At 54.4% G+C, this 23,904-nt stretch overlaps 1 protein-coding gene across 8 annotated transcripts in view; it reads right to left on the bottom strand.

The window, feature by feature from the left end:
* The window catches only part of FLNC (filamin C), an 83,698-nt gene that overhangs the window by 2,575 nt on the left and 57,219 nt on the right, over positions 1-23,904 (bottom strand). For 2 of the 8 annotated variants that reach the window (XM_077340427.1, XM_077340429.1), the window contains 20 exons: positions 23,149-23,305; positions 22,153-22,342; positions 21,877-21,900; positions 21,467-21,714; positions 20,449-20,550; positions 18,593-18,692; positions 16,783-16,923; positions 15,867-15,995; positions 14,571-14,744; positions 14,267-14,428; positions 13,210-13,413; positions 12,154-12,306; positions 10,857-10,979; positions 8,592-8,837; positions 6,067-6,336; positions 4,875-5,012; positions 4,264-4,379; positions 3,776-3,908; positions 2,049-2,225; positions 276-494 (listed from right to left, as the gene is read on the bottom strand). In XM_077340427.1, the coding sequence (XP_077196542.1) occupies positions 276-494; positions 2,049-2,225; positions 3,776-3,908; positions 4,264-4,379; positions 4,875-5,012; positions 6,067-6,336; positions 8,592-8,837; positions 10,857-10,979; positions 12,154-12,306; positions 13,210-13,413; positions 14,267-14,428; positions 14,571-14,744; positions 15,867-15,995; positions 16,783-16,923; positions 18,593-18,692; positions 20,449-20,550; positions 21,467-21,714; positions 21,877-21,900; positions 22,153-22,342; positions 23,149-23,305 (3,206 nt within the window). The remainder of the gene's footprint in view (positions 1-275; positions 495-2,048; positions 2,226-3,775; positions 3,909-4,263; positions 4,380-4,874; positions 5,013-6,066; positions 6,337-8,591; positions 8,838-10,856; positions 10,980-12,153; positions 12,307-13,209; positions 13,414-14,266; positions 14,429-14,570; positions 14,745-15,866; positions 15,996-16,782; positions 16,924-18,592; positions 18,693-20,448; positions 20,551-21,466; positions 21,715-21,876; positions 21,901-22,152; positions 22,343-23,148; positions 23,306-23,904) is intronic. The other 6 variants (XM_077340431.1, XM_077340433.1, XM_077340428.1 and 3 more) reach the window with 3 other exon arrangements.

Genomic DNA, 23,904 nt, shown 5'->3' with positions numbered 1-23,904 from the left:
TTCTCTCAGAGCTGTTCTCTCAGAGTTCTCTCAGCCCTGACTACCTCAGGTCAATCCCCAGCACTGCCAGATCAAAAGGGCGGGGGGTGACGGGAAAGACCCTGGAGAAGAGCTGCCAGGCTGAGTAGACAATCCTGACCTTGCCAGGACGAGGGGCAAATTCAGCAGAAGGCAGATTCCTGTGTGACTAACCACAAGAGGCGCCCAGAGGCCCGGCCAGCAGGGGCAGCAGCTCCCACACCTGCTCAAGAGTGACCACTGCCCTGTCCTCTTACCCGTGACCTTGGCCTTGAAGGGGCTGCCCACGATGTGCTGGGGTCCTCCATACTTGATGGAGATGAGGTAGTTGCCCGGCGCCATGGGCATGTAGGTGACCTTGTGGCCCTCGGGGCACTCCTGGCAGTCCATCTGCACCTTGGAGGGCCCGTCGATGGTGACCGAGAGCGCTCCTGAGCCGGCGTTCCGCGTCTTGACAAAGAACTCAGAGGAGACTCCTGGGGGAAGAGAGACGGGACGTCGGAGAGGGGAGAACAACGGAGGAAGCGAGAGAGTGGGTCTGCCCTGTGATCTTGAAATCTGATGTGTTTTATTTCTATTGCAAGCCGCCTTGAACTCTTTAGGGAAAAAGGTGGCGAATGAATGAATGAATGAATGAATGAATGAATGAATGAATGAATGAATGAATGAATGAATGAATGAATGAATGAATGAATGAATGAATGAATGAATGAAAATGCAAAGTAGGGTTGATGGGAGAAAAGGGTAATCCTCCAGCTGTTCCAGATCATATCTGGGAGCTTTGCCCTCCCATCCCATTTTCCTTTCTCCTGTTTGTATTTTTCTGTAGCCTCTAAGGAGTTGCCAACTCCAGGGTGGGAAATACCTGGAGATTTGGGGGAAGAACATGGGGGTGGAGGGAAAGGCGCTCCGTGGGGCACAATGCCACAAAGTCTACCCCCACAGCTGCCAGGGGAACTGATCTCTGTAGTCTGGCGACCGTAGATTCTTGCCAGGTGCAATACACAATTTTTCCTTGTATAATTCAATGCCGATTGTTGTTTTTGTATTTATTTCCTTGTGTTGTGTGGTACGACCGTTGCCCTGCATTACATATAACAACAGGGCTATTCAGACGGTGTTTATTGTTTCCTGCAAACTTGGCCTTGAGTGTTTCCGTTTTGTAAAGAGTTTTGTTCCACCGTCCAAGATGGGACCCCTTCCCTTTGAGGGCCATGCAGGGAGATAAACATCTGGAGTAGAAGTCCATATAGCCACAAGGCACAGGGGGAACACTGACTGGGGCAGGGACTGATTCTGGGAAGGCTCAAGGGGGTGGCAGGTGACAGTGGATGAGCGAGAGGGTTGTGAGCATCCTGCATGGTGCAGGGGGTTGGAATAGATGACCCAGGAAGGCCCTTCCAACTCTAGGATTCTACGAACGCTCTGTCTTCTTAGTGCTTGGGGGGCCACAGGGGGAGGGCTTCTGGTGTCCGTGCTCTAGTGGTGGTCCTCCTGAGGGCCCCTGAGCTGTGGCCCTTGTGTGACACAGAGTGTTGGATGGGATGGGCCATGGGCCTGATCCAGCACGGTTTCTCCTATGTTATGATGTTCACTGGCAGTCTTCAAGCAAAGGTTGGATGCACACTTTTCTTGGATGCTTTAGGATGCTTAGGGCTGATCCTGCGTTGAGCAGGGGGTTGAACTAGATGGCCTCTATGGCCCCTTCCAACTCTAGGATTCTATGACCTTTCTTGCATGCCCAGGGAAACGCCGATTGCCGCTTTGGGGTCAAGAATCGAACTTCTCCCAGGCCAGACTGGCTAGAGTGATTCTGGTTTTGGGGGGGCACCATCTGGGCATTGAGTTTTTTACAATCTGCAGGGGCTGGACTAGATGACCCTGGAGGTCCCTTCCAACTCTGTGATTCTATGATTCTATGATTCTATCCACATACCAGTTGCAAAGAATTATAGCCTTATGCCCCAAAGTCTCCCTGTGGCGAATCAAGCTGTGGAAGAGCATTTCCGGGGACGGCACGGTTCTCTTACCTGTGGTTCCGCCCTCCAGCCCTGGCCCGTAGGCCGTGACGAGCCCCGGGTCTCCGGCCTGGCTCTGTTCTCCGACGCGGATCTTGAATGGGCTGCCGGGGATGTGCCGGCCGTTGAACCGGACGTCAATGGAGTGGACGCCGTTCTCGTGAGGGATGAAGCGGATGCCGTACTTGTCTAGGGGAGGGGGGAAACGAGATGTTTGTCTTTCCCACTCAAGCTCACCTAAGCCGTCTCCTCCTCCGTGGTGCAGCCTCCGTCCCACCCGGCTTAGGCCAATGCGAGACCCAAGGTTCTCAGCACAGCTGGGGGGGGGGGGGGGCGTTAAGGGAAACATCCTCTCCTCTCTTTTTTAAAAGCAGAAAAGTTGGTTGGATCCAACCCACTCTTGTGGAAGCTGAATAGCAAAGTTCAAGCCCAGGGGCACCTTTATGAACAGCAAAGTTGTATTCTGGGTGTGCTTTTGTGTGCAGCCACACTCCTTCAGATGCTAACTGATTGGTTCATAAAAATATTACTAGAAAGGTAATAACAGACAGAAAGATGTTCAATGAGGTTTCCCAGCTTTTGGGACTCCTTTCAGGCCATCTGTCAAACCCATCTGGCTCAGCATAGCTTAGTTTTGGCTCCCATAATTTTCCCCAGAAATGGAGAGGTGGATGCATTCTCATGTTGGCCACCAGATGACAGTCGTGTTCTCCTTAATAGCATCCTTCCTAGATGGTTTGCAAATCACAGATTCTCTAGGCAAATCTGAGGTTTCCTGGCAGGTAGAAGCCCCCAGTTCAAATATCACCCCCCTACACACACACACACAAATTCACAAGGTGGCCCAAAGCAAGATAGTCCTTTTCCAGCCTCTGATCTGCAAGAATGGATAAAACTGCAGGGAGGCTGTAAGGATTACTGAGGAAACGTTTGTGACATACCTCACGCTTAAAACATGCCACAGAGATGCTAAATACGTCATTAGGGGTTTCCAGATAATCTCAAATGTCGACGCCTTCCAAATTAACACTATTGTTTTTTGACAAAAAATGTTAATTTGGAAGGCGTCGACATTTGAGATTATCTGGAAACCCCTAATCACAGGTGGAGTATAGCCAGGGTGAGGTGAAGGAAAAGCACTCTGCACGTGCTCGTGGGTTATTATTTTATTTTTCTGTGCTCTGGCATTAAACCCCAAGCCGGAAAACAAATTCCGGGGCTGGCTCTGCCGTTTTGTGAGATTCCCCAGCCCTTTATCTCTGACGCAGCATGCACACCAAAGCTTATAGCTTGCATGAGAAACTTTGCTTGTCCTCTAAGGCTAGTCAACCTGTGGTCCTCCATGGACTACAATTCTCATGAGCCCCTGCCAGCATTTGGAGGACAGCAAGTTGACTACCCCTACCCTAAGGTGCCTATGGCCTCAAAATTCGTCCTACTGCTTGAAACCAATACGGCATCCCACCAGAATCTACCTTTTCAAAAGGCAGCACTGAGGTCATACACACAACAAGAAATCTAGCTCAGAGTAGTTCTCCTTGAACCAGCAGCAATTCTCCAAGGCCCCTACTGAGACCTTTCAGTCGCGGACTCTCTTTCCTTTGGTAGGCCAGCAGGAGGGGACGGAGCAGAGCCTTCCTGTTGCACTGCTGGACTCCCACCAGCATCCCTTCCCCGCTCTCTCTCTCTCTCTCCTGCAAAGACGTCGGGCTCCCACCCTGCTCCCACCCAGGACTCACCACTGTCCAGCTCCGAGACGTAGCACTCTTCCACCAGCCCGGATGGCGTGTGAACCTTCGCGTCGATCACGCCCCGGGCCCCATTCAGCTGGACCGCGAAGGAAGCCGGCTGGTTCACCTTCAAGCCGGTCTCCTGCAGATGAACAGAAAGGGGGCACTCAGACCCGCAGGGGGGAGATGGGGAACGAGGCAACAGGGGAATGTGTCCTACCAATGCCAGGCCCCTGCCAGGGACAGGGGACTCCCCCCCACCCTGATCAGGGTCGCTCCTCCAGGGCTGATTAGCTGACCAGCAGAAGGCATAGCAGCAAGGAAACAAGTCCTCGGCTGCATCTCTGGCAATGTAGTGATGTCACTTCTGGTGCACACAGGAAGTGACATCATTACATTGCCAGCACCACCAGAACACTCTGGTATTTGAGCAGAAAATAACTCCTACTAACTTAGATAAAAATAAGCAGGGGAGGCCTGACGGGGCCAGCGGGTACCTGGAGGCTGGTGACCGTCAGGCGGTGGGCGTCATCCGAGAGCGAAGCCACCGGGACAACGAAGGGGCTGTCCGGGATGTGCTCGTCGTTGAACTTGATGGAGACCTCATAGTCGCCTGGGAGAGGGGAGGGAGGCGGCTGCAGTCACTGAGGGGAGCCCAAATCGAGCTGGCTATCAATGAGGCTGGCTAGACTCCACTAAAAGCTGGTTCCAGGGCCCTTCCTGGGTGGCAGGAACGAATGCGTCCACCCAGCGCTGGCCTCAGTGTGTGCTGAAGCGAGACGGCTGCCAGGGCACGGAGCCCCCAATGGGGTCCAGGGAAAGACGTGCAGGTGGTATGGCGTGGAAGCCCCTCGGACTGGCATGATGATGTATTCCACACACCACCCAGGACCACACAGGAAAGGACGTGCAGTGCAGGAGATGGACACACTAGCAGGTGGGGATGTGGGTGGGAAGAAGGCATGCCAGCCCCCCAGTGGGAATCATACTTTTGAGGGTGGGCTCTCTGGCATTGCACCCCACGGGGGTCCCTGCCCTTCCCAGGCTCCACCCCCTGAAACCTTGGGAGTTTCCCCCACCCTGGATCTGCTTCCTGCGGCCATCTTACCTGCTTCCTGGACAATGTAGGAGACCCCGCAAGAACCGTCTTTCCTGTCCTCAAAGGCAATCTCTGCCTTGCTTGGTCCCTCGACTGCGATGGAGAGGCCGCCGGCGCCCGCCTCCCGGGTCCAGATGCTGAACTCAGCTGGCCGGAGAGAGGAGGGACAATCAGCGTGAGCCCCAGGGAAGCCCCAAGGCCTCTGCCCTTCTCCCAGGCCAGCCAAAACGGCTACGAGCCAAATTGTTTTATCTGTTGAGTCACTGAAAGCATTTCGAGGCCGCCCTTCCACCCAAAGAGTGTCCCTCCCCCCAAGGAGGCAAAAATCAGGTTCCCCACTCCCCTGCCCTGGGTTCTAGTTCCGACCCTGCCAAAAGGTTCTTCTCTGGAGGTCTTCATGGGACAGGCTGGCCATGCTCTCCAGAAGAAGCTCCGAAAGAGCACAGCTTGTTGCTATGGCCTTCCAAAGCTGCCTTCTATTGAGTCTGACCATTGGCCCATCGAGATCAGTATTGTCAACTCAGACGGGCAGCGGCTCTGTGGGGTGGCCAGAGGAGGTCTTTCGCATCACCTCCAGGTATCTTTTAACTAGAGTCGCCGAGGATTGAATCTGTGATAGGCAGCTTCTGAGCTCTACCACTGAGCCATTGCCTCTCCACGGGCATGCGTCTAGCTCTTGCAACCATGCATATATTATGAAGAAGAAGAGCTGGTTCTTCTATGCCGCTTTTCTCTACCTGAAGGAGGCTCAAAGCGGCTTCCAATCCCCTTCCCTTCCCTCTCCCTGAGATTCCTGCTCAGTCAGAACAGCTTTCTCAGTGCTGTGACTAGCCCAAGGTCACCCAGCTGGCTGCATGTGGGGGAGCGCAGAATCGAACCCAGTTCACCAGATTAGAAGTCCGCACTCCCAACCACGACACCAAACTGGCTCTGGATTTTACTGCTCCTTCCATGTTTTAACTGTTGGTCTAAAACAAAACTAGTCATTGCTTTTGCATACCCTGAATAATGCATTTTGGCAGTTGTTAACAAGTGGATTTTAGCATTTCACACGGTAGAATCTGATTGCAAAGTGCATCAAAAGCAGATTGAAAGTGCATTATTCAGCGTGTGCAAAAGCGGCAGTATATCGGAAGGTATGCATCAGTACTTTCTAGCCAAGTCATACTTCTAGTCCCGGCTTCCACCCCGCAGCCCTTACCTGGCACTCCAGCCACGCCCCTCTCCAAGCCGGTGCCTCCGGCTCGCACCTTGTGGGCGCCCCCCTCTCCCAGCGGGCCCACGGTGAATTGGAAGGGGCTGCCCGGCACGTGCTGGCCACGGTACTTGACGTTCACGGTATGGGGGCCCATTTCTTGGGGCACAAAGCGTACGGAGTAGGCGCTGTCCTCTCCCTCGATGATCTCTGCCTCAGCCATCTTTCCTGACGGGCTGGTCACTTGGGCCGTCATGGCCTGTAAGCCTGCCTCGCCTGCACCGTGGACAAGGACACAGAGAAACAGGACGGTCAGCCCATCGACTGCAAAAGGGCTGGCCAGTCCAAAGGCTCAACCAAGCCTGAGCATCTTCCAAGACAGGCCCATGCTCCCAAAACATGGCCCGGTTAATTACCCGTTGTCAATGAGATTTCCTCAGTGACAAAATTTTTTCACAGTCAGAGTAGTTCAGCAGTGGAATAGGCTGCCTAAGGAGGTGGTGAGCTCCCCCTCACTGGCAGTCTTCAAGCAAAGGCTGGATACACACTTTTCTTGGATGCTTTAGGATGCTTAGGGCTGATCCTGCGTTGAGCAGGGGGTTGGACTAGATGGCCTGTGTGGCCCCTTCCAACTCTGTGATTCTATGATTCTAATTCGCTTAAGTCTACTCAAATTCATTAATATTATTAAGACCATCTGAAGTTTGCGTGGCTTAGGAATTGTTTTTGTCAGAATGTTTATTGAGGGACTGAGTAATGCAAACCTCATAAGTCCTCAACACTGACTTCAAAGACACTGGTATTTTTGAGTAGACTGAAGCAAGTTAATTTTCACCACTGAGGAAATCTCATTGAAAATGGGTAATTAACCGGGCCATGTTTTGGCACCGACTCTACATTCTCTGGAATGAAGAAGAAGTTTGTTTCAACATCACACAGAAGCCCGGCTTCAGAATGCTTCTTCAAAGGGGGTTCTAGTTATGGCTGCCAACCTCCAGGCGGGGCCTGGAGCTCTCCTGGAATCACATCTGATCTTCAAACCACGAAGATCAGTCAGTGGATGTTGTGGAGAAGGGAGTATATATCTCCCACTGAATTCCCTCCCCTCCGCCGGCTCCACCTCAAAATCTCCAGAAATTTCCCCACCCAGAGTTGGCAACCATAGATCTAGTCACTGGCACCTCCTGCCCAGTTCCACAGCCCCAAATGTGGGTTCCCCTGGCCTTCACACCTGACGCCCTGGCCACTTGTCAAACATACTCAGAATTAAGAAGAAGAAGAAGAAGAAGAGTTGGTTCTTATATGCTGCTTTTCCCTACCCGAAGGAGGCTCAAAGCGGCTTACAGTCGCCTTCCCATTATTAGCGCAATAAGGTGTGCTGCTGAGGTTGCACTAAAGGCCTAAAAAGCAGGTCTGTGTGAACAGCATCCCACTGCATGATTCAGTCAAAGCCCACTTCTTCGTTCTCCTCTGCTTTAGAACAGCCAGTGGAAAATAAGTATTCAGGATTCAGCTGGGAAGCCAGTCTGAAGCCATAGGATAAAGTTGGAGTCCAGCAGGGGCACCTTTAAGACGTTTATTCCGGGTAGAAGCTCTCGTGGGCCTGCAGATGGTCTCTGATAAAGATGGCTCTGAAGAAGTGTGCAGGTGCATACCTGTGCATAGAGACTTCACCAGATACACTTTATCAGTCACGTCTGCATGTACAGGAAAGCTTCTTCCCAGAATTACATTTCCTGGTCTTTCGCTGGACTCAAAAACTTTGTTCTAGAATTCTAGGCCAGTGGTTCTCAACCTTCCTAATGCCACGACCCTTTAATGCAGCTCCTCCTGTTGGGGGGACCCCAAACCATAAAATTATGCAAGAGTTGTTTCACAGAAATTAAGCTGAGACTGACCCATGGCATGAAGATCCCTTGTTCATGATTGGATATAAATTGTTTGTTTTCAGGGTATCTCAGTTCAGTTCTGCCTCTTGTCCCCCCATGCCGATCTCTCTCCAGACAGACAAATGCTCTATCTTAATCTACCCTGCAAGGCTGTTGTGTGGATGCCCCCCATGGCCAGGCTGCTTGCCCTGCTGCAACCCCCGTGAAAGGGTTGTTCGACCCCCAAAGGGGTCCCGACCCCCAGATTGAGAACCACTGATCCAGAGTCATGTCCCCTACAGCACAGAGGTGAACACATGCTGGTATTATGATTCCCACACACACATTTAAGCTGGTTCCAAGTGCATAGCTGCCCACGTTAGTCTGTTGTGTGGATGGCACCCCCCCCACACACCCCCGGCCAAGCCGCTTGCCCTGCCGCGACCCCTGTGAAAAGGCCGTTCAGCCCCCAGGTTGAGAACCACTGCTAGAAATATTGGCGGAGCAAGGTCCGGTCCAGATGCCCAGGCCTCCTCGCATGCAAACACACGGTTCCGTCCCTCCCCGTGCAAGGGACCCGTGGAACCCCATGCTGCGTGCCCCCCGCTTCTCACACACACACAGACACACACACACGCAGTGCACGCCCGCCAGGCCACACACCCTCCTGGGTCCGGGCGATGGTGGTGCCGAAGGAGCCGAGGCTCTCGCGGCCGAGGAAGTCGCCGAAGACGTTGTGGAAAGGGTCCCCGCCCACCTGGGTGGACTCCTCCACCCGCACCTCGCGCTTGGTCTCGCCGCCGCGCGTCTTGCTGATCTCCGTCCGCTCGGTGCGCGTGTAGGTGTGGCTGCTGCGCGTGAAGGTGCGCGTCAGCCGCTCTTGAGCCGACACCATCTGGAACCAGTTCCCTGCGCCAGGGAGGGGGAGGGGGGGAGCGAGGAGGAAGAGGCCGAAGCAAGAGGGGAGGAGATGCAGGTTAGAAATGGGGAGGGGGGGGAGAAAGCCAGGGTAGGAGCCCTCAGCCCTCTGAGTGTCAACTAGACTCTGGGCTGGACTCCCTCTCAGCAGGGAAGAATCTAGACCTAAAGGTAAAGGTATCCCCTGTGCAAGCACCGAGTCATGTCTGACCCTTGGGGTGACGCCCTCTAGCATTTTCATGGCAGACTCAATACAGGGTGGTTTGCCAGTGCCTTCCCCAGTCATGACCGTTTACCCCCCAGCAAGCTGGGTCCTCATTTTACCGACCTCGGAAGGATGGAAGGCTGAGTCGACCTTGAGCCGGCTGCTGGGATTGAACTCCCAGCCTCATGGGCAGAGCGTCAGACTGCATGTCGGCTGCCTTACCACTCTGTGCCACAAGAGGCTCTTAAGACCTAAGCTACACAACTTTAAAATCATGTTTCTAGTCCTCGTTGTTCCGGATAGTTCTGTAAACTGACAAACAGGACAGGGTCCGGGGGGAAGACATATACTTGAGCTCTCCCCATTTCCCCCTAAGCGCCTTCATCTTTTTAGGGATCTTTCTGCTTGTTCCAAATCATAACTTTTGAATGGAGAGTAAGATTCCCACTAACTCTCTCCAAACCCTGCAGCCCACCCAAGCAGAGAAATAAGCTCACAACGATCTGCTCAAATTCTGCTCGCAAAACCGAGGATTCTTTCTTAAAGGGCCTCAAATGCACAGATGCAGCACATTTCTCCAGAGCTTTGACGGCTGTTACCCGTCAGCAGGTGGAAGTGGAGCTGTTGGTAACAACTGGGTGGGATTTGGGCCTTTTGGTCCCTGCTAGCAACACGGAAGAGTTGAGCCCTTCGGAGCCTCGATCTGGAATACTCATTTGGAAAACTCTGCACAGTCCTGGTCACCGTGTCTCCAAGGGGACATCCCAAAGTGGGGGAAAAGCACCGAGGTGGGAGATGAAAACAATGAGGGGGCTGGAACACCCTCCTTAAGAGGAAAGGCTGAACATGATAGGGGTTTATAGAATTGAACATGAGGTGGAGAGAGTTGAACAAGATAAACATTCTCCCCTCTCCCAAAATACTAGACCTCAAGGGCATCAATGGGCCACAGGTTCAGGACAGACAAAAGGAAATACTAGATTAAGGTGTGGAATTCGCTGCCAGAGGATGCAGTGATGGCCACGGGGGTGGGAGGGGGGGCGCTTTTAAAAGGGGATGAGATAGATTCATGGAGGATAAGTCTGTCCGTGGCTACTAGGCATGGTGACTGAGGGGGACCTCCACATTTAGAGGCATTTAAACCTCTGACCCGGAGCCAGGAGGCAGCAGAAGGGGAAGTCCTTGGCCTCTGTTGTGCCCTGTTGTTTGCTCTACAGGGGAACTGGTCAGCCTCTGTGTGAGACAGGATGCTACATTAGAGGAACCCTCCCTGGCCTGATCCAGCAGGGCTCTTCTTCAGTTCTTATGACAAGGAGTAATGTAATGCCCAGAAACCAAAAAACGGAACCCACAAAAATAATTATTCTACAATACTTCTGCAAAAATACAAACAAACCCAATATTCTGATATTTTACATACTTGGACATTGCCCTATTTTGGAGCTAGGTTTTTGGGAGAAAGGGAGGGGGGAAGCGTAGACCTCAGGGATCTTGCGTTCCTTCAGCATTTAGCCGCCAGGCTTTCGTTTCTCCCCAGGGTCCCTCAAAACCAAATATTACAATCCATGAAATGTTTTGGGGATGTTGGGATTCACAGTCTAAATTCTGCAACCCAGTTTCAAATCTTTGCAAACAAGAAACAGTTCTCTAATCTGGACTCTGGACCCCGTCCCCAAGACAGAAGAGCGGGAGAAAGAAGGTGTACAGAAGCAGGGGGGGAAGGGGGAGAGCAAATTCCTATGGGTCGCCCCCCAGCTCTTCCACTCCCGGGCCCTCCGTGGCCTTGGCTGTGGCCCGGCTCCTACCTGGAATCTTGAGGTTCAGATCGCAGGTGCTGCCAATGGTGGCGATGGACGGGGCTTGGCGCCGACGGGTGATGCTCTCCTTCATGCGCCCCTCGCCCGTCACCTTCACCGTGAAAGGACTCCCTGGAAGGATACGGAAGCCACAGAATTTTAGACCATTTAATAGCCCTCCTCTGAGCCCATCTCAGCTTCCCTGCATCCTTCTGAAAGCACAGAGCTCTGCAGCAAGACCTTCCGAGAAAGTCCGATGGCCACAGAATTGCAGCCACTTCCACCCATTGCTGAATCGTGCACTTTAAATCCATTTCAATGCACTTTGCAATTGGAGTCTAATGCACTTTAAATCTATTTCAAAGCACTTTGCAATTGGAGTCTAATGCACTTTAAATCCATTTCAAAGCACTTTGCAATTGGAGTCTAATGCACTTTAAATCCATTTCAATGCACTTTGCAATTGGATTCTGCTGCACGAAATGGCAGAATCTAATGCACTTTAAATCTATTTCAATGCACTTTGCAACTGTATTTTACTACATGAACTGGGGGAAAAAACACTTGCAGATGACAGCTAAAGTACATTGGAAAAGGATTGAAAGTCCATTGTCCGGCTCATGTGAAAGTGCAGAGAGGGGCTCCATGACTTCTTGTCATCTGGACACATCTTCTACTGCGAGCTAGAATGAAGTCCAGGCGTAAGGTACAGACCAACCAGATTTCAAGAGTCAAAGCTCCCTTCCTCAGATACTAGATATCTGACGAAGTGAGCTTTGTGTCATGACCTCGGGATACCCGCCCACGAAGGCCCCAAAGCAGACACAGGGCTCTTCACAGAGCTGAGTAAAAATTAGCTTTAGGGGAGCAGCAACCAGAACCTGCCATCACAAAGATGCCTTACATGGTTCTTCAGGAACAGCTATACCCTCCCGCCCACCCCCTTTCTGGAGAGGATTTGCACCCCAAAAGGCATTTCCACAGCAATGGCAGCGTTCTCTAAACTACAAAGTGAAACCGTTCTGTTGTTTGAGACCAAGAAGTCAGAGACTGCGAACCTGGGAATTCAAAGACTCTGAGGAGGGCAGGGTGGGGAAGACATGGGGTTGCCAGCGCTGGGTTGGGAAAGGCCTGAAGACTTGGGGGGGAGTGGGGAGTGGGCAGGATCTGGGATGGGGAGCCTACCACCTTCCAAAGCATCCATTTTCTCCAGGGGAACTGATCTCTATTAACTAGAGATGAGCTGTAATTCCAGGGGATGCCCAGGCCCCACCTGCGGAGCTGGCATACCTAGGAAGGCAGGTACCTGGGACATGTTTGTCGGCAAACTTGATGTTGATTATATAGTTTCCAGGCTCGGTGGGGCAGTAGGTGACCTTGCAGGTCCCGTCTTCCATATCTTCACAGTTTATGTCCACCTTGCTGGGACCTTCGATGGAGAGGCCTAGACCGCCGTAGCCTAGAGGGGAGAAAGCAGAGGGCCTGAGATGCAGTTCTCTTTACTGGGGGCCTCTCTGTAGGGCTCAGGGAGGCGAAACGACGGAGAAGAAACAAAGGGGGCGGGAGGAAAAGAACCTTCAATCACCGAACGACAATTAAACAATGATTGTACAGAGTGCAATCCATCATTCCGTTTTTGGAATATTCAAAATATTAACGACTAATTACTAATTGCACTCTGTGTATGCCCTGCGAAACTGTCCTGTATTTTATCCCCTAGGAAATGTGGCATACGTGGCACCATGTTGGGGACCCTTGCCCGAGAGCAGGGGTAGTCAAACTGTGGCCCTCCAGATGTCCATGGACTACAGCGGCAGGGGCTCATGGGAATTGTAGTCCATGGACATCTGGAGGGCCGCAGTTTGACTACCGGTGCCCTAGAGGAATTGGGCAGCCAGGGCCAAAGTAGATGCTGCAAGAAGAAAGTGGACGATCCCAAAAACACAACAAAGGAGAAAAGAATCTGCCCTATGGCTTAATCAAAATTTAAGAGTGGTCTTAATAAATTCTATATATTCACTCCGTGTCCTGTGTTGTATTGTTCATCTACTTGAAATATAATTAGGCGGAAAACGCTCTCGTGGTGTGGAGAGTAAAGGCTGTAGGCTTAGAGACTGTTTTGGTGGGGTCCAGGTGGAAATTATAATAATAATAAAGAGATAACAGAGACTCTTAAATTTTGATTAAGCCATTGGACAGCTACTTTTTTTCCTTTGTAGGGCCAAAGTAGGAGCCGACCAGATGGTTATTGGTGGAGCTAAGGAATACAGGGCAGGAACCAGAACCTCTAGGGTCAGAGAATATCTCCCACCCATGCTCCCCACATCTCTGCACAACCGGCCACGATCCCCTTGCTCTTCACCTGCAGTCCGTGTGTCGACGATGAATTCCGACACCTCGAAGGTGCGTCCTTCTATCAGCCCTTTGCCAGACACCTTCACCTTGCTGGCGTCTCCGATCTCTGACTGTCCCACCATGATCTTGAAGGGGCTGTTGGTGACATGCTTGCTGCTCTTCTTCACACTCACAATGTGCTCCCCCACCTCCTTGGGGGTGAACGAGATCCCTGGGGGGGGGAGAGAGGGGGCGGAAAGGGGTCAAGGCGGCAGGAGAAGCTGGGTGGGGAAAGACCCGGCAAGGCAGCGAGACCCTCCACGTGCGGAAGGAGACAAGCTGGAGCGTGTCCAGAGGAGGGCAGCTAAGATGATGGGGGGTTTGGAGACCAAGATGTAGAGGAAAGGGTGGGGGAGCTTGGTCTGTTCAGCCTGGAGAGGAGGCGACTGAGAGGGGATCTGAGAATCATCTTCAAGTATTGAAAAGGCTGCCATATGGAGGATGGAGCAGAATTGTTGTCTCTTGCCCCGGAGGGACGGACCAGAACCAATTGGATGAAATTAATGCAAAAGAAATTCCATCTAAACATCCGGAAGAAGTTCCTGACAGTCAGAGCGGTCTCTCAGGGGAACAGGCTTCCTTGGGAGGTGGTGGGTTCTCCATCTTTGGAGATTTCTAAACAGAGGCTGGAGAGCCATCTGACAGAGAGGATGATTCTGGGAAAGTTCAAGGGAGTGGCAGGTGACAGTGGATGATTGATAGGGTTGTGAGTGTCCTGCATAGTGCAGGAGGTAGGACTAGATGACCCAGGAGGTCCCTTCCAACTCTATGATTCTATGATTCTAAGCAACTGGTCCACCTATGGGCAATGGAAGCTAAATGGGGCTGGCCTTGGTTAGCACATGGATGGGGGACCACGAGGGAAGTCCAGGGTCGCGATGCAGAGGCTGGCAAACAGCAAACCACCTCTGATCGCCCCTTGCCTGGCAGCCCCCACCAGGGGGCGCCATAAGGCAGCTGTGACTCGCCAGCCCCCCCCCCCCCACAGCCCAGACTCGCCAGCCCACAACCCCCGGTGGGCTCACCGATATGCCGGTTGGGCAGCCGCTTGAGCAGACAGGGCTCCTCGTTGCCGGAGGGCGCCCGGATGCTGGCCGTCAGCAAACTGAGGTCGCTCTCCGTGATCTTCAGGGACACGTCGGTGGAGGTGCCCACGTTCAGCTGGGAGGTGCGCATGGAATCGTCACCTGGCGTTGGGAGGAGAGGCCAGGGGGCATCAGGAGGGGGGATTCGTGGGCTCAGCAGGTGGGGAGGGGGCGAGGGCTGAGGCGGTGCGGGGGCAGGGGGCAGGGGGCACGGGGGAGGAACGCGGATCCCTGAAAGGCTCACTTGTGATCTTGGCCGTGAAAGGGCTTCCGGGGATGTGCTTGTCGTCAAAGCGCACGATGATGTTGTAATCGCCAGGCGCCGTCGGCAGGTAGGAGACGGTGCAGGTCCCGTCCTTGTTATCTTTACAGGTGATCTCGGCCTTGGAGGGGCCCTCCACGGCGAGGGACAGACCCCCTAGAGGGAGGAGACACCAGTCTTAGAGCCTGTCCCTGCCTGTCCAACATCCTCTCCCTACCACCCGCCCTCACCCACCCATCCTTGGGTACAAGATCTCCCCCTCACCTCTGATCCGCCCTCCCTTCCTGACAACGGCACAGGGTTCCTCCAAAGTCCACGTAAATTTCCCCCCCCCGTCCCTGCCAAACTGACCTTTCACTTCCCCTGCAACAGCTGCGCTGATTGTCAACACTCTTTTGCTGACATTTCTGCCCCGAGGAGCCGGGTGGTGGGCAGCCTATCCCGTGGCTTACAGCCATTTAGCCACTTAGCCGATGGAGATTTAGGGACACAGAGGTGTCACCCAAGCTCAAGAATCCCTAGGATCGGATGTCCTCCCCCACCTCCCTGGTCTAAAGCACTACACGGCTTTGGAAAAGGGTATCTGAAGGGCTGTCCCCTCCCAGAAGCTCCTGCCTGCGAATTAAGATGACTGGAAAAGGCCCTCCCGGGTGTCTCCAGGATAACGGAACAGCCTTCCTGCTTCGGTCTCCCGTCCCCGTTCGCCTTCAGGAAGCAGCTGAAGAGAGCTTTATTTTGTTTTAGGATGCTTAGGGATGATCTTGATTATTTTGCTTTAGGATGCTTAGGGCTGATCCTGCGTAGAGCAGGGGGCTGGACTAGATGGCCTGTATGGCCCCTTCCAACTCTAGGATTCTGTGATTCTATTTGGGACGGAGTTTGCTGAAGAACGAGGAAGCCGAGGGCTGCTCTGCAGAGGCAGGCACTGACCAACCGCCTCTCTTTGTCTCCTGCCTTGACCTGGGTGGTCCTGATCTGGTCTGACTCTGGAAGCTAAAAAGGGTGGACTCTGCTTAGGACTTGGACGGGAGACCCCCCAAGAATCCCTGAGTTGCTCTGCAGAGGCTGGTCATGACCAATCGCCTCTACTGGGGTCACCATAAGCAGGTTGCCACTGGAGGGCATTTTCCACCCTGGCCCCCACCCCACTTTCCTGGTCTCAGATGCCTTCCCAGGCCCATATGTTAAGCGGCCTCCCCCCATACCCCCCCCATTCCCTGCCCCTCAACACCCTCCGCTTCCCACCCTCCCAGACGTCTCCTCCGCCCGCGAACCGACCTTCGCCAGCGTCTTTGGTGACGATTGTGAACGTGGCGGGTTTGTTGACCATGCCGTGGCTCAGGCCCGGTCCGTAGGCGCTCACGTGGCGGGCATTGATGGCATCCACGTAGAACTGCAGCGGGCTCCCTGGGCAGGCACAGGGGGGAGGGGGAGGGGGGGGAGGGGGACGCAGGGTCAGCAGTGGAGTCTTCCTGCCAGCTGGTCTGCAGCATTCCTGGGAAGCTCCCCCCCCCTCCTGCACCCTGGCCCAAAGGGGGACTTTCCTGCAGCGTGTGGCCAAGATGCATCTGGCACAAGGGAGCCTGCCTGGGGGGCCCAGGGCCGACTGCAGGGAGAGTCTCCCCAAGCAGAATCCTGCGGGAACACCCCTGCACAGACATGAGCACTCCTCAAGCTGTCTCACCCTGAGCCAGAGGGTTGGTTTGGCAAGAACAGCATTGCTGACTCTGACTGGCAGCTGCTCTTCAGGGTCTCGGGTGGGGGTCTTTCTCCTCCTGCCTGGTCCCTTCCATTTATTGTATGTTGTATAACTGTTTGTTACAGTCTAGGATAGGTTCTTTTTTCTTCTGGTCCTTTCATTCAACTGGAGATGCTGGGGACTGAACCTGGAACCTTCTGCCTGCCCAGCAGAGGCTCTGCCACTGAGCCAGGGTCTCAGGCCAAGGTCTTTCCCATCCCCTCCTGCCTGGTCCTTTTAACTGGAGATGCCGGGGATTGAACCTGGGACCTTTTGCGTGCCCAGCAGAGGCTCTGCCACTGAGCCAGGGTCTCAGGCCAAGGTCTTTCCCATCCCCTCCTGCCTGGTCCTTTTAACTGGAGATGCATCCCACTCTCGATTTTTCCCCTGCCGCTAAAGGGTCATCCAATGGACCCAAAGTGGCTCCCTCAGAATGCACTTCCCTCCGGAGCTCACCTGGGATGTGGTTGCCATCATATTTGATGTCCATCTCATGGAGACCCTTCTCCACAGGGGCGTATTTCACCGTCACAGTGCCATCCTTGTTATCGGTGATGTGGGGACGCGCAGTCTTGCCAGAGGGCATTCGCACTTCACCTGGAAGGAGAGGGACAAGAACATCAGAAGAGCCCTGCTGGGTCAGGCCAGGGAGGGTCCCTCCAGTCCAGCCTCCCGTCTCACACAGGGGCCAGCCAGTTCCTCTGCAGGGCCAGCCACAGGGCAGAGAGGCCGAGGCCTTCCCCTGAGAAGACCCTCAGAAGAGCCCTGCTGGGTCAGGCCAGGGAGGAGGGTCCCTCCAGTCCAGCCGCCTGCCTCACCCAGGGGCCAGCCAGTTCCTCTGCAGGGCCAGCCACAGGGCAGAGAGGCCGAGGCCTTCCCCTAAGAAGACCCTCAGAAGAGCCCTGCTGGGTCAGGCCAGGGAGGGCCCATCCAGTCCAGCCTCCCGTCTCACCCAGGGGCCAGCCAGTTCCTCTGCAGGGCCAGCCACAGGGCAGGGAGGCCGAGGCCTTCCCCTGAGAAGACCCTCAGAAGAGCCCTGCTGGGTCAGGCCAGGGAGGGTCCCTCCAGTCCAGCCTCCCGTCTCACCCAGGGACCAGCCAGTTCCTCTGCAGGGCCAGCCACAGGGCAGAGAGGCCGAGGCCTTCCCCTGAGAAGACCCTCAGAAGAGCCCTGCTGGGTCAGACCAGGGAAGGTCCCTCCAGTCCAGCCTCCCGTCTCACCCAGGGGCCAGCCAGTTCCTTTGGAAGGCCAACAACTGAGGGTTAAAATCACAGAATCCTAGAGTTGGAAGGGACGTCCTGGGTCCAACCCCCTGCACTATGCAGGACACTCACAACCCTATCGGGCTCAATATTGATATTATTATGGCTCCGTGAAGGTAACTCTGCCCTGGGCCCCTGGACATCATCATGTGGTGCTGTGTTGGACACCCCTGCTGCACAGGCACCCCACTCACTCAGAGGATGAAAGACCACCCAGTCCATGGCTCTGTTGCCAACTCAGGCCCTCTGGGCCTGATCCGCCCCTTCTCCAGCCAATCCAGTTGCCTGCCCCATCACAATCTGCCTCCCCAAGTGGCTGGGGGGCGCATCACAAAAGGGAAGGCCAACCACAGGGCATGGAGTCTGTGGCCTTCAGAAGCACATCAGAAGAGTCCTGCTGGATCAGGCCACTGAGGGTCCACCCAGACCACCACCCCACCCCACACAGAGTCCAACCAGTTCCCCTGGAGGGCCAACAATAGAGCATGGAGACTGGCACTCAGAATGACTGCCTCTGAACAGGGATGTTCCTTCTGAAGCTATTGAGTCCTACGGCCATCGCTCCAAAATCCCATGTTTTGATCACTCTCCGTGTAAAGCAAGACTTCCTTTCGTCCGTCTACAGGGGTAGTCAAACTGCGGCCCTCCAGATGTCCATGGACTACAATTCCCATAAGCCCCTGCCAGCAGATGCTGGCAGGGGCTCCTGGGAATTGTAGTCCATGGACATCTGGAGAGCTGCAGTTTGACTACCCCTGGTCTTGAACTTCCTGCCCATCAGCTTCCTGCCCATCTCTCCACGCCCTGCTTCATGTTATAACCTCTTACTGTGTCCCCCCTTAGTCCCTTTTCAAAACTGAAAAGTCTCCAACTCTTTAACCGTCCCTCACAGGGATTTATTTTGAGCCCACTCTTCCCCATCTAAGACCCCGCATCCACCTCTGGAAAGATGCAAAAGCCTCCCAGTTCCCATCCGCTCCACACCTGAGCCCCTCACCCCCTACCTGTGATCTCCCCCTTCTGCACGGTAAAAGGGATGACCAGGTTGAACGGCCGCAACATGGACTCCACGGTCTCCGGAGGGGCGATGGGCTCATCCGTGGCCTGGCGAGGGGGGTTGTGGGGGGGGGAGAGAGAGAGAGAGAGCACTAAATACAGAGCACGGAAGGGCACCCAAGGGCGAGTGAAGGAAAAGGGGGGCAGGAGCCCCGACAGCGCATGCAGTTGAAGAAGGCAGAGCTGCACAAAGACAGCGAGAAAGCCCCCTACCCCCAAAAAATACCCCAAGAAAGAGGAGAGCAAATGGCCCTGAAGAAAGCTAAAGGATGGATTTAAAGAGAACAAGAAGAAAACCGATAGAAACACCGAGAGACGATTTGGAACTGATGGAAAATAATGCGGCTTTGTAGGAATACCGACCGGAAATATTAATGCAGAGGTTGAGAGGCTTGCCGGAGAGGGAAGGGTTAGGCCTAAGAGACTTTTTAGCGGCAGGCCTAGCCAAAATGTGGAATATTGAGACTAAGGTGCTTGATGGGCCAACGGGTAAAATGGGCCAAACAAAGAGCATTTTGAGGGCGCCAATAAACTGGGTGAATATTTGGCTCGGAAACTGCCTAAGAAAAACCAACCGATTGTTAAAATCAAAAGTGGGCAGAAAATAATATGTGAACAAAAGCAGATCGGGAAAAAAAAAATCTTTTGGGAGTATTATAATAAACTATATTCTGTTGATGAAACTCCAGAGAAATGAATGGGCGATTGTTTAAGTCAGGGGTAGTCAAACTGCGGCCCTCCAGGTGTCCATGGACTACAACTCCCAAAAGCCCCTGCCAGTATTCGCTGGCAGGGGCTTCTGGGAATTGTGGTCCATGAACATCTGGAGGGCCGCAGTTTGACTACCCCTGGTTTAAGTAATCAATTCCAAACGGCCGGGGAAGAGTTGGAAACTCTTTGGAATGTTAAAGAGGAATTAGTGGATATTCTATTAAAAACAATTAATGACATTTTAGAGTTGGAGAGGATTACATGCCAGTCACTACCTGGGTCTGAGTTTTAGGTTTGTGTATCGATGTATTAAGTGATGTGTACTGATTTTGTGATCACAAATAATATTTGAATTCCAGAAAACCCTGGAAAAAAAACAGAAATGGCCAGCAAGATGAAGCTGGGGATGAAGTCCTGAACCTGACTCTGAAGAACACATGAAGCTCCTTTCTTCTGAATCACTGAGGTCCATTGAGGTCAGCATTGCCGACTCAGACTGGCAGCTGCTCTCCAAGGCAGAAGTCTTTCTCATCCCCTCCTGGTGATTGAACTTGGGGCCTTCTGCCTGCCAAGCAGAGGCTCTGCCACTGAGCCAGGGTCTCAGGCCAAGGTCTTTCCCATCCCCTCCTGCCTGGTCCTTTTAGCTGGAGATGCCGGGGATTGACCCTGGGACCTTCTGCCTGCCCAGGAGGGGCTCTGCCACTGAGCCAGGGTCTCAGGCCAAGGTCTTTCCCATCCCCTCCTGCCTGGTCCTTTTAACTGGAGATGCCGGGGATTGACCCTGGGACCTTCTGCAGGCCGAGGAGAAGCTCTGCCCCTGAGCCACAGCCCCTCCCTATTGTCTGTGTCACAACCATTCAAGCCAGGACTCCAGAGGCGCCATTTTGCACTCGCCCAAAGCAACCTTGCCAGCTGGTTGACGCCGAACACAGGAGACGGGCCGAGTTTTGGGCAAAGCCCCAACATCTGGGATGAAGGACACTCTGATGGGACAATGCCAGGAGACCCACTGCCCCCCCCCCGTTCCCCAGAGAGAAGGAGAGAGGCAGCGAGAGCAGGCAGAGGCGGAGAGGTGAGGACAGGCTCTTGGTACCCAGTGTGTGGGGTAGCCACCACCGGCATGGGGAGCCGGGAAAGGCTGCTGGAGCTGGGTGCCGTCGCAGGGCTCCTCTACTTGGGGGACGGCGTCACAGGCCTGGGGGGAAGCAAGGGACAGGTCAGTAGAAGCGCCGGCAACACAACCGCCCGCCACTGGGGGTGTGGAAAGGTCATCGTGCCTCTTCCAGTGGTGACAGATATGCAGCAGTCCCTACGGGAATGGAGGACCATGGAGGTGGGCACCAAGGCCCTCCCACAGGGAGCTGCCTTAGACTGAATCAGGGCTTCGGTCCCTCAAGACGGGTATTGTCAACTCAGACTGGCAGAGGTCCTTCCCATCTCCTCCCGCCTCGTCCTTTTGAGTGGAGATGCCGGGGACTGAACTCGGGGCCTTCAGCAGGCCAAGCAGAGGCTCTGCCCCAAAACTGCAGCATCTCCCCAACACACCATTATTATTTATTCAATTTTTAGGCTGCTCCCCCCTGCAAGCAGGCTCGGGACGGTCCCCGACATAAGATAATTCAACAGTTTCAAACACTCTTCACAACTGTAATAAAAGAAAGAAGGCAGAGCATCCCCTGCCCCAGACAGAAGAACATGAGAGAAGCCATGTTGGATCAGGCCAGGGGCCCCTCCAGCCCAATAATCTACGCCACACAATGGTCAAAACTATGGTACCCTCCAGAATACACAGCATCGCTGCCCCAGGTAGTGTTTCCTCTAGACCTGGGGGTAGTCAAACTGCGGCCCTCCAGATGTCCATGGACTACAATTCCCAGGGGCTCATGGGAATTGTAGTCCATGGACATCTGGAGGGCCGCACCCCTGCTACCTTGTGGTTGGAGCCAATGATGGATGTCTACTCGGCCCCCCATCCACCCCAACTTCCTGCCTGCCAGTTCTGTCAGAGGGCCAGAGGTTCCTCCCTCCACCTTCCTGGCTACGAGAGTTGGCTGCCTCTGGGCTGAGCTTGGCCAAGGTGAGCCCCCACCCCGCCCCTATCCCAGACTCACCACCACGTGGAAGGGGCTGTTGGGGATCTGCTCGCCCCCAAAGCGGATGGTGATGACGTATTTGCCGGGCTCGGGGGCCGTGTAGTAGATGTCGAAGGTGCCGTCGTGGTTCTCCACCACGTCCACGTCGAGCTCCGCCCCGTCCGGCGTGGAGACCTTGCAGGTCACCTTTCCTTTCCCCGCCGCCTTGGCGTCCACCGTGATCACCGTCTCCTCCCCGATCTGGATGGTGGGGCCCAGGCAGGTCCCTGAGGGCCCAAAGGACGGGGGTCAGGGGGGCAGAGGAATAAGGAAGGCCAGGCAAGACCCCACGCGGCACTGTGGCGGGGCCACGGGACGAGGGTCAGCAGGGCCCAGGGGTCAGCTCCCCTCCTGGCTTTGGAGCTTGCAGATGTCCTGCAGGGACTTACCCAATCCGTGACCTCCTATGGACACTGCAGAGAGAGAGAGAGAGAAGGAAAGACCCATGAGACCTTGAATCGGGGAAGGGAGAGTGGGCAGCACCTAAGGGGCATCAGGGAGAGCAGAACAATTGAAGGGCAAAGCTTGGCCTGGGAGCAGGGGGTGGGACTATATGGCCTCTAGGGCCCCTTCCCCCTCTAGGATTCTGCGATTCTTGACCCTGCCCACAAAAGGTCAGCCTGGTTTGGGAGGGTTTGAGCTTCCAGCAGTCACCTGTGACCCACCTGTGACAAGGCACTTGCTGGCATCCCCCGCAGGGAGCGCATGAATGCGGAACGGCGAGTAGGGGATCTCATCGCCGCCATATTTGATCGTGATGGTGTAGCGTCCGGTCATGTCCGGCACATAAGAGACTGTGTAGGTCCCGTCTCCATTGTCCCGGATGTTGGCCTTCTTCGGCTTGCCCTCGGGGTCCTGTGAGACGGAAAGGGGGAGGGGGTTGGTAGCGCTACGGGCATTAGCCAGTCTGTGCTTCACGGCATACAGAAGTGCACGCCACAGGGAACTCGCTCAATCAAAAGCGGCATCCGCATTTGATTTAAATGATTATGATATATAATCTCTTTTTTTTCTTTTCTGAGTTTTCTTTATATTACTTATATTTAATATTTATATTATCACTTTATTTTCCACAATTTGGCACTGAGGAGGAGAGTCCGGGGTTGATTCTGTATTTCCCTAAAGTCTATTCCAGGGGTAGTCAAACTGCGGCCCTCCAGATGTCCATGGACTACAATTCCCATGAGCCCCTGCCAGCAATCGCTCATGGGAATTGTAGTCCATGGACATCTGGAGGGCCGCAGTTTGACTACCCCTGGTCTATTCCCTACAATCTAGATACACTTGACGCTCTTTGCCCTAGAACCTTTTTTCAGCCCCAGGGTTCATACAAAGAATGCCTCTGAGCATGTTCAGAAAGCAGACTCCCCCACTGTCAACACTAATCCTTCCCAACTTTTTTCCCCATTGAGAAGCCTCTGAAACATTCTTCAGGCTTCAAGAAACCCCAGAAGTGATGTGATCATGCAGAATATGGCTGGGAAGCAGAGCTGTGGACACGCCCACCCGGGGCCCCTCCCCTTCCCACATGCTCCTGGCACATCAATGTCCCTTCTAAGACAGGCTCCTGCACCCAGATCTCATGTTCCTCCCACAAAAAAACACACACACACACACACAACATACACCTCTATCCGACCCTGCGTGAATGGGCTACTCACCAAGATCTGTACCGTGAGGAGCCCCTCGCCCGCATCTCGGGCATCGATGGTGAACTCCACAGGAAGGCTGGCAGGGATGCCGGAGGCGTTGAGGCCGGGCCCACTGGCTCGCACTTTGCTGGCATCATGGGCTGGGAGGACCTTGATCTTGAATGGGCTAAAGGGAGAGACGGACGGGGATCAGAGCATGTCCGGCTGGACGGGGACACCTTCCAGGCCTCCAGAAGAGGACCCAACTGGGGGGAGGGGTGCCTGAGGATTCTGGCAGGGGTGGGACATCTGAGGCTGCCAACTCTGGAGAGGGAGATGCCTGGAGACTTTGGGTTGGGAGTGGCCTGCATAGTGCAGGGGGTTGGACTAGATGACCCAGGAGGTCCCTTCCAACTCTAGGATTCCAGGATTCTCTGAGTGGGACGGCATGTCTCAGCCCAAGGGGTGCTTTGGCTTTGACCTGACCCTGTCCTGGTCGTCTCTTCCAGGCCTGCCCACGCGGAACCTTCTAGGCCCTGGCCCAGATCACCCTCCCTCAGACACCCTGCCTGCTCTCAGCCAAGCGGACGAGGCTTTTGGCCAGGCTAAATACAGAGCCGCCATCCAATCTGCCCGAGGCGGGGAGTGGACAGCAGCTGAGATTCCTCGCAGGCCGGACCCCCGCCAGGACACGTATTTCTGCTCGGCCCCAACGCATAGGCCGAGCATGGGGGGAGCTGGAGGCAAGATGGACGGGCACAGCTGAACAAGACACAGGCCCTGGAT

The sequence above is a fragment of the Paroedura picta genome, chromosome 5 (assembly GCF_049243985.1).
Source record: "Paroedura picta isolate Pp20150507F chromosome 5, Ppicta_v3.0, whole genome shotgun sequence".
In the NCBI taxonomy this organism is placed as follows: Eukaryota; Metazoa; Chordata; class Lepidosauria; order Squamata; family Gekkonidae; genus Paroedura; species Paroedura picta.
The sequence above is the reverse complement of the archived record's forward strand: the minus strand, read 5'-3'. Positions and strand labels throughout refer to the sequence as shown.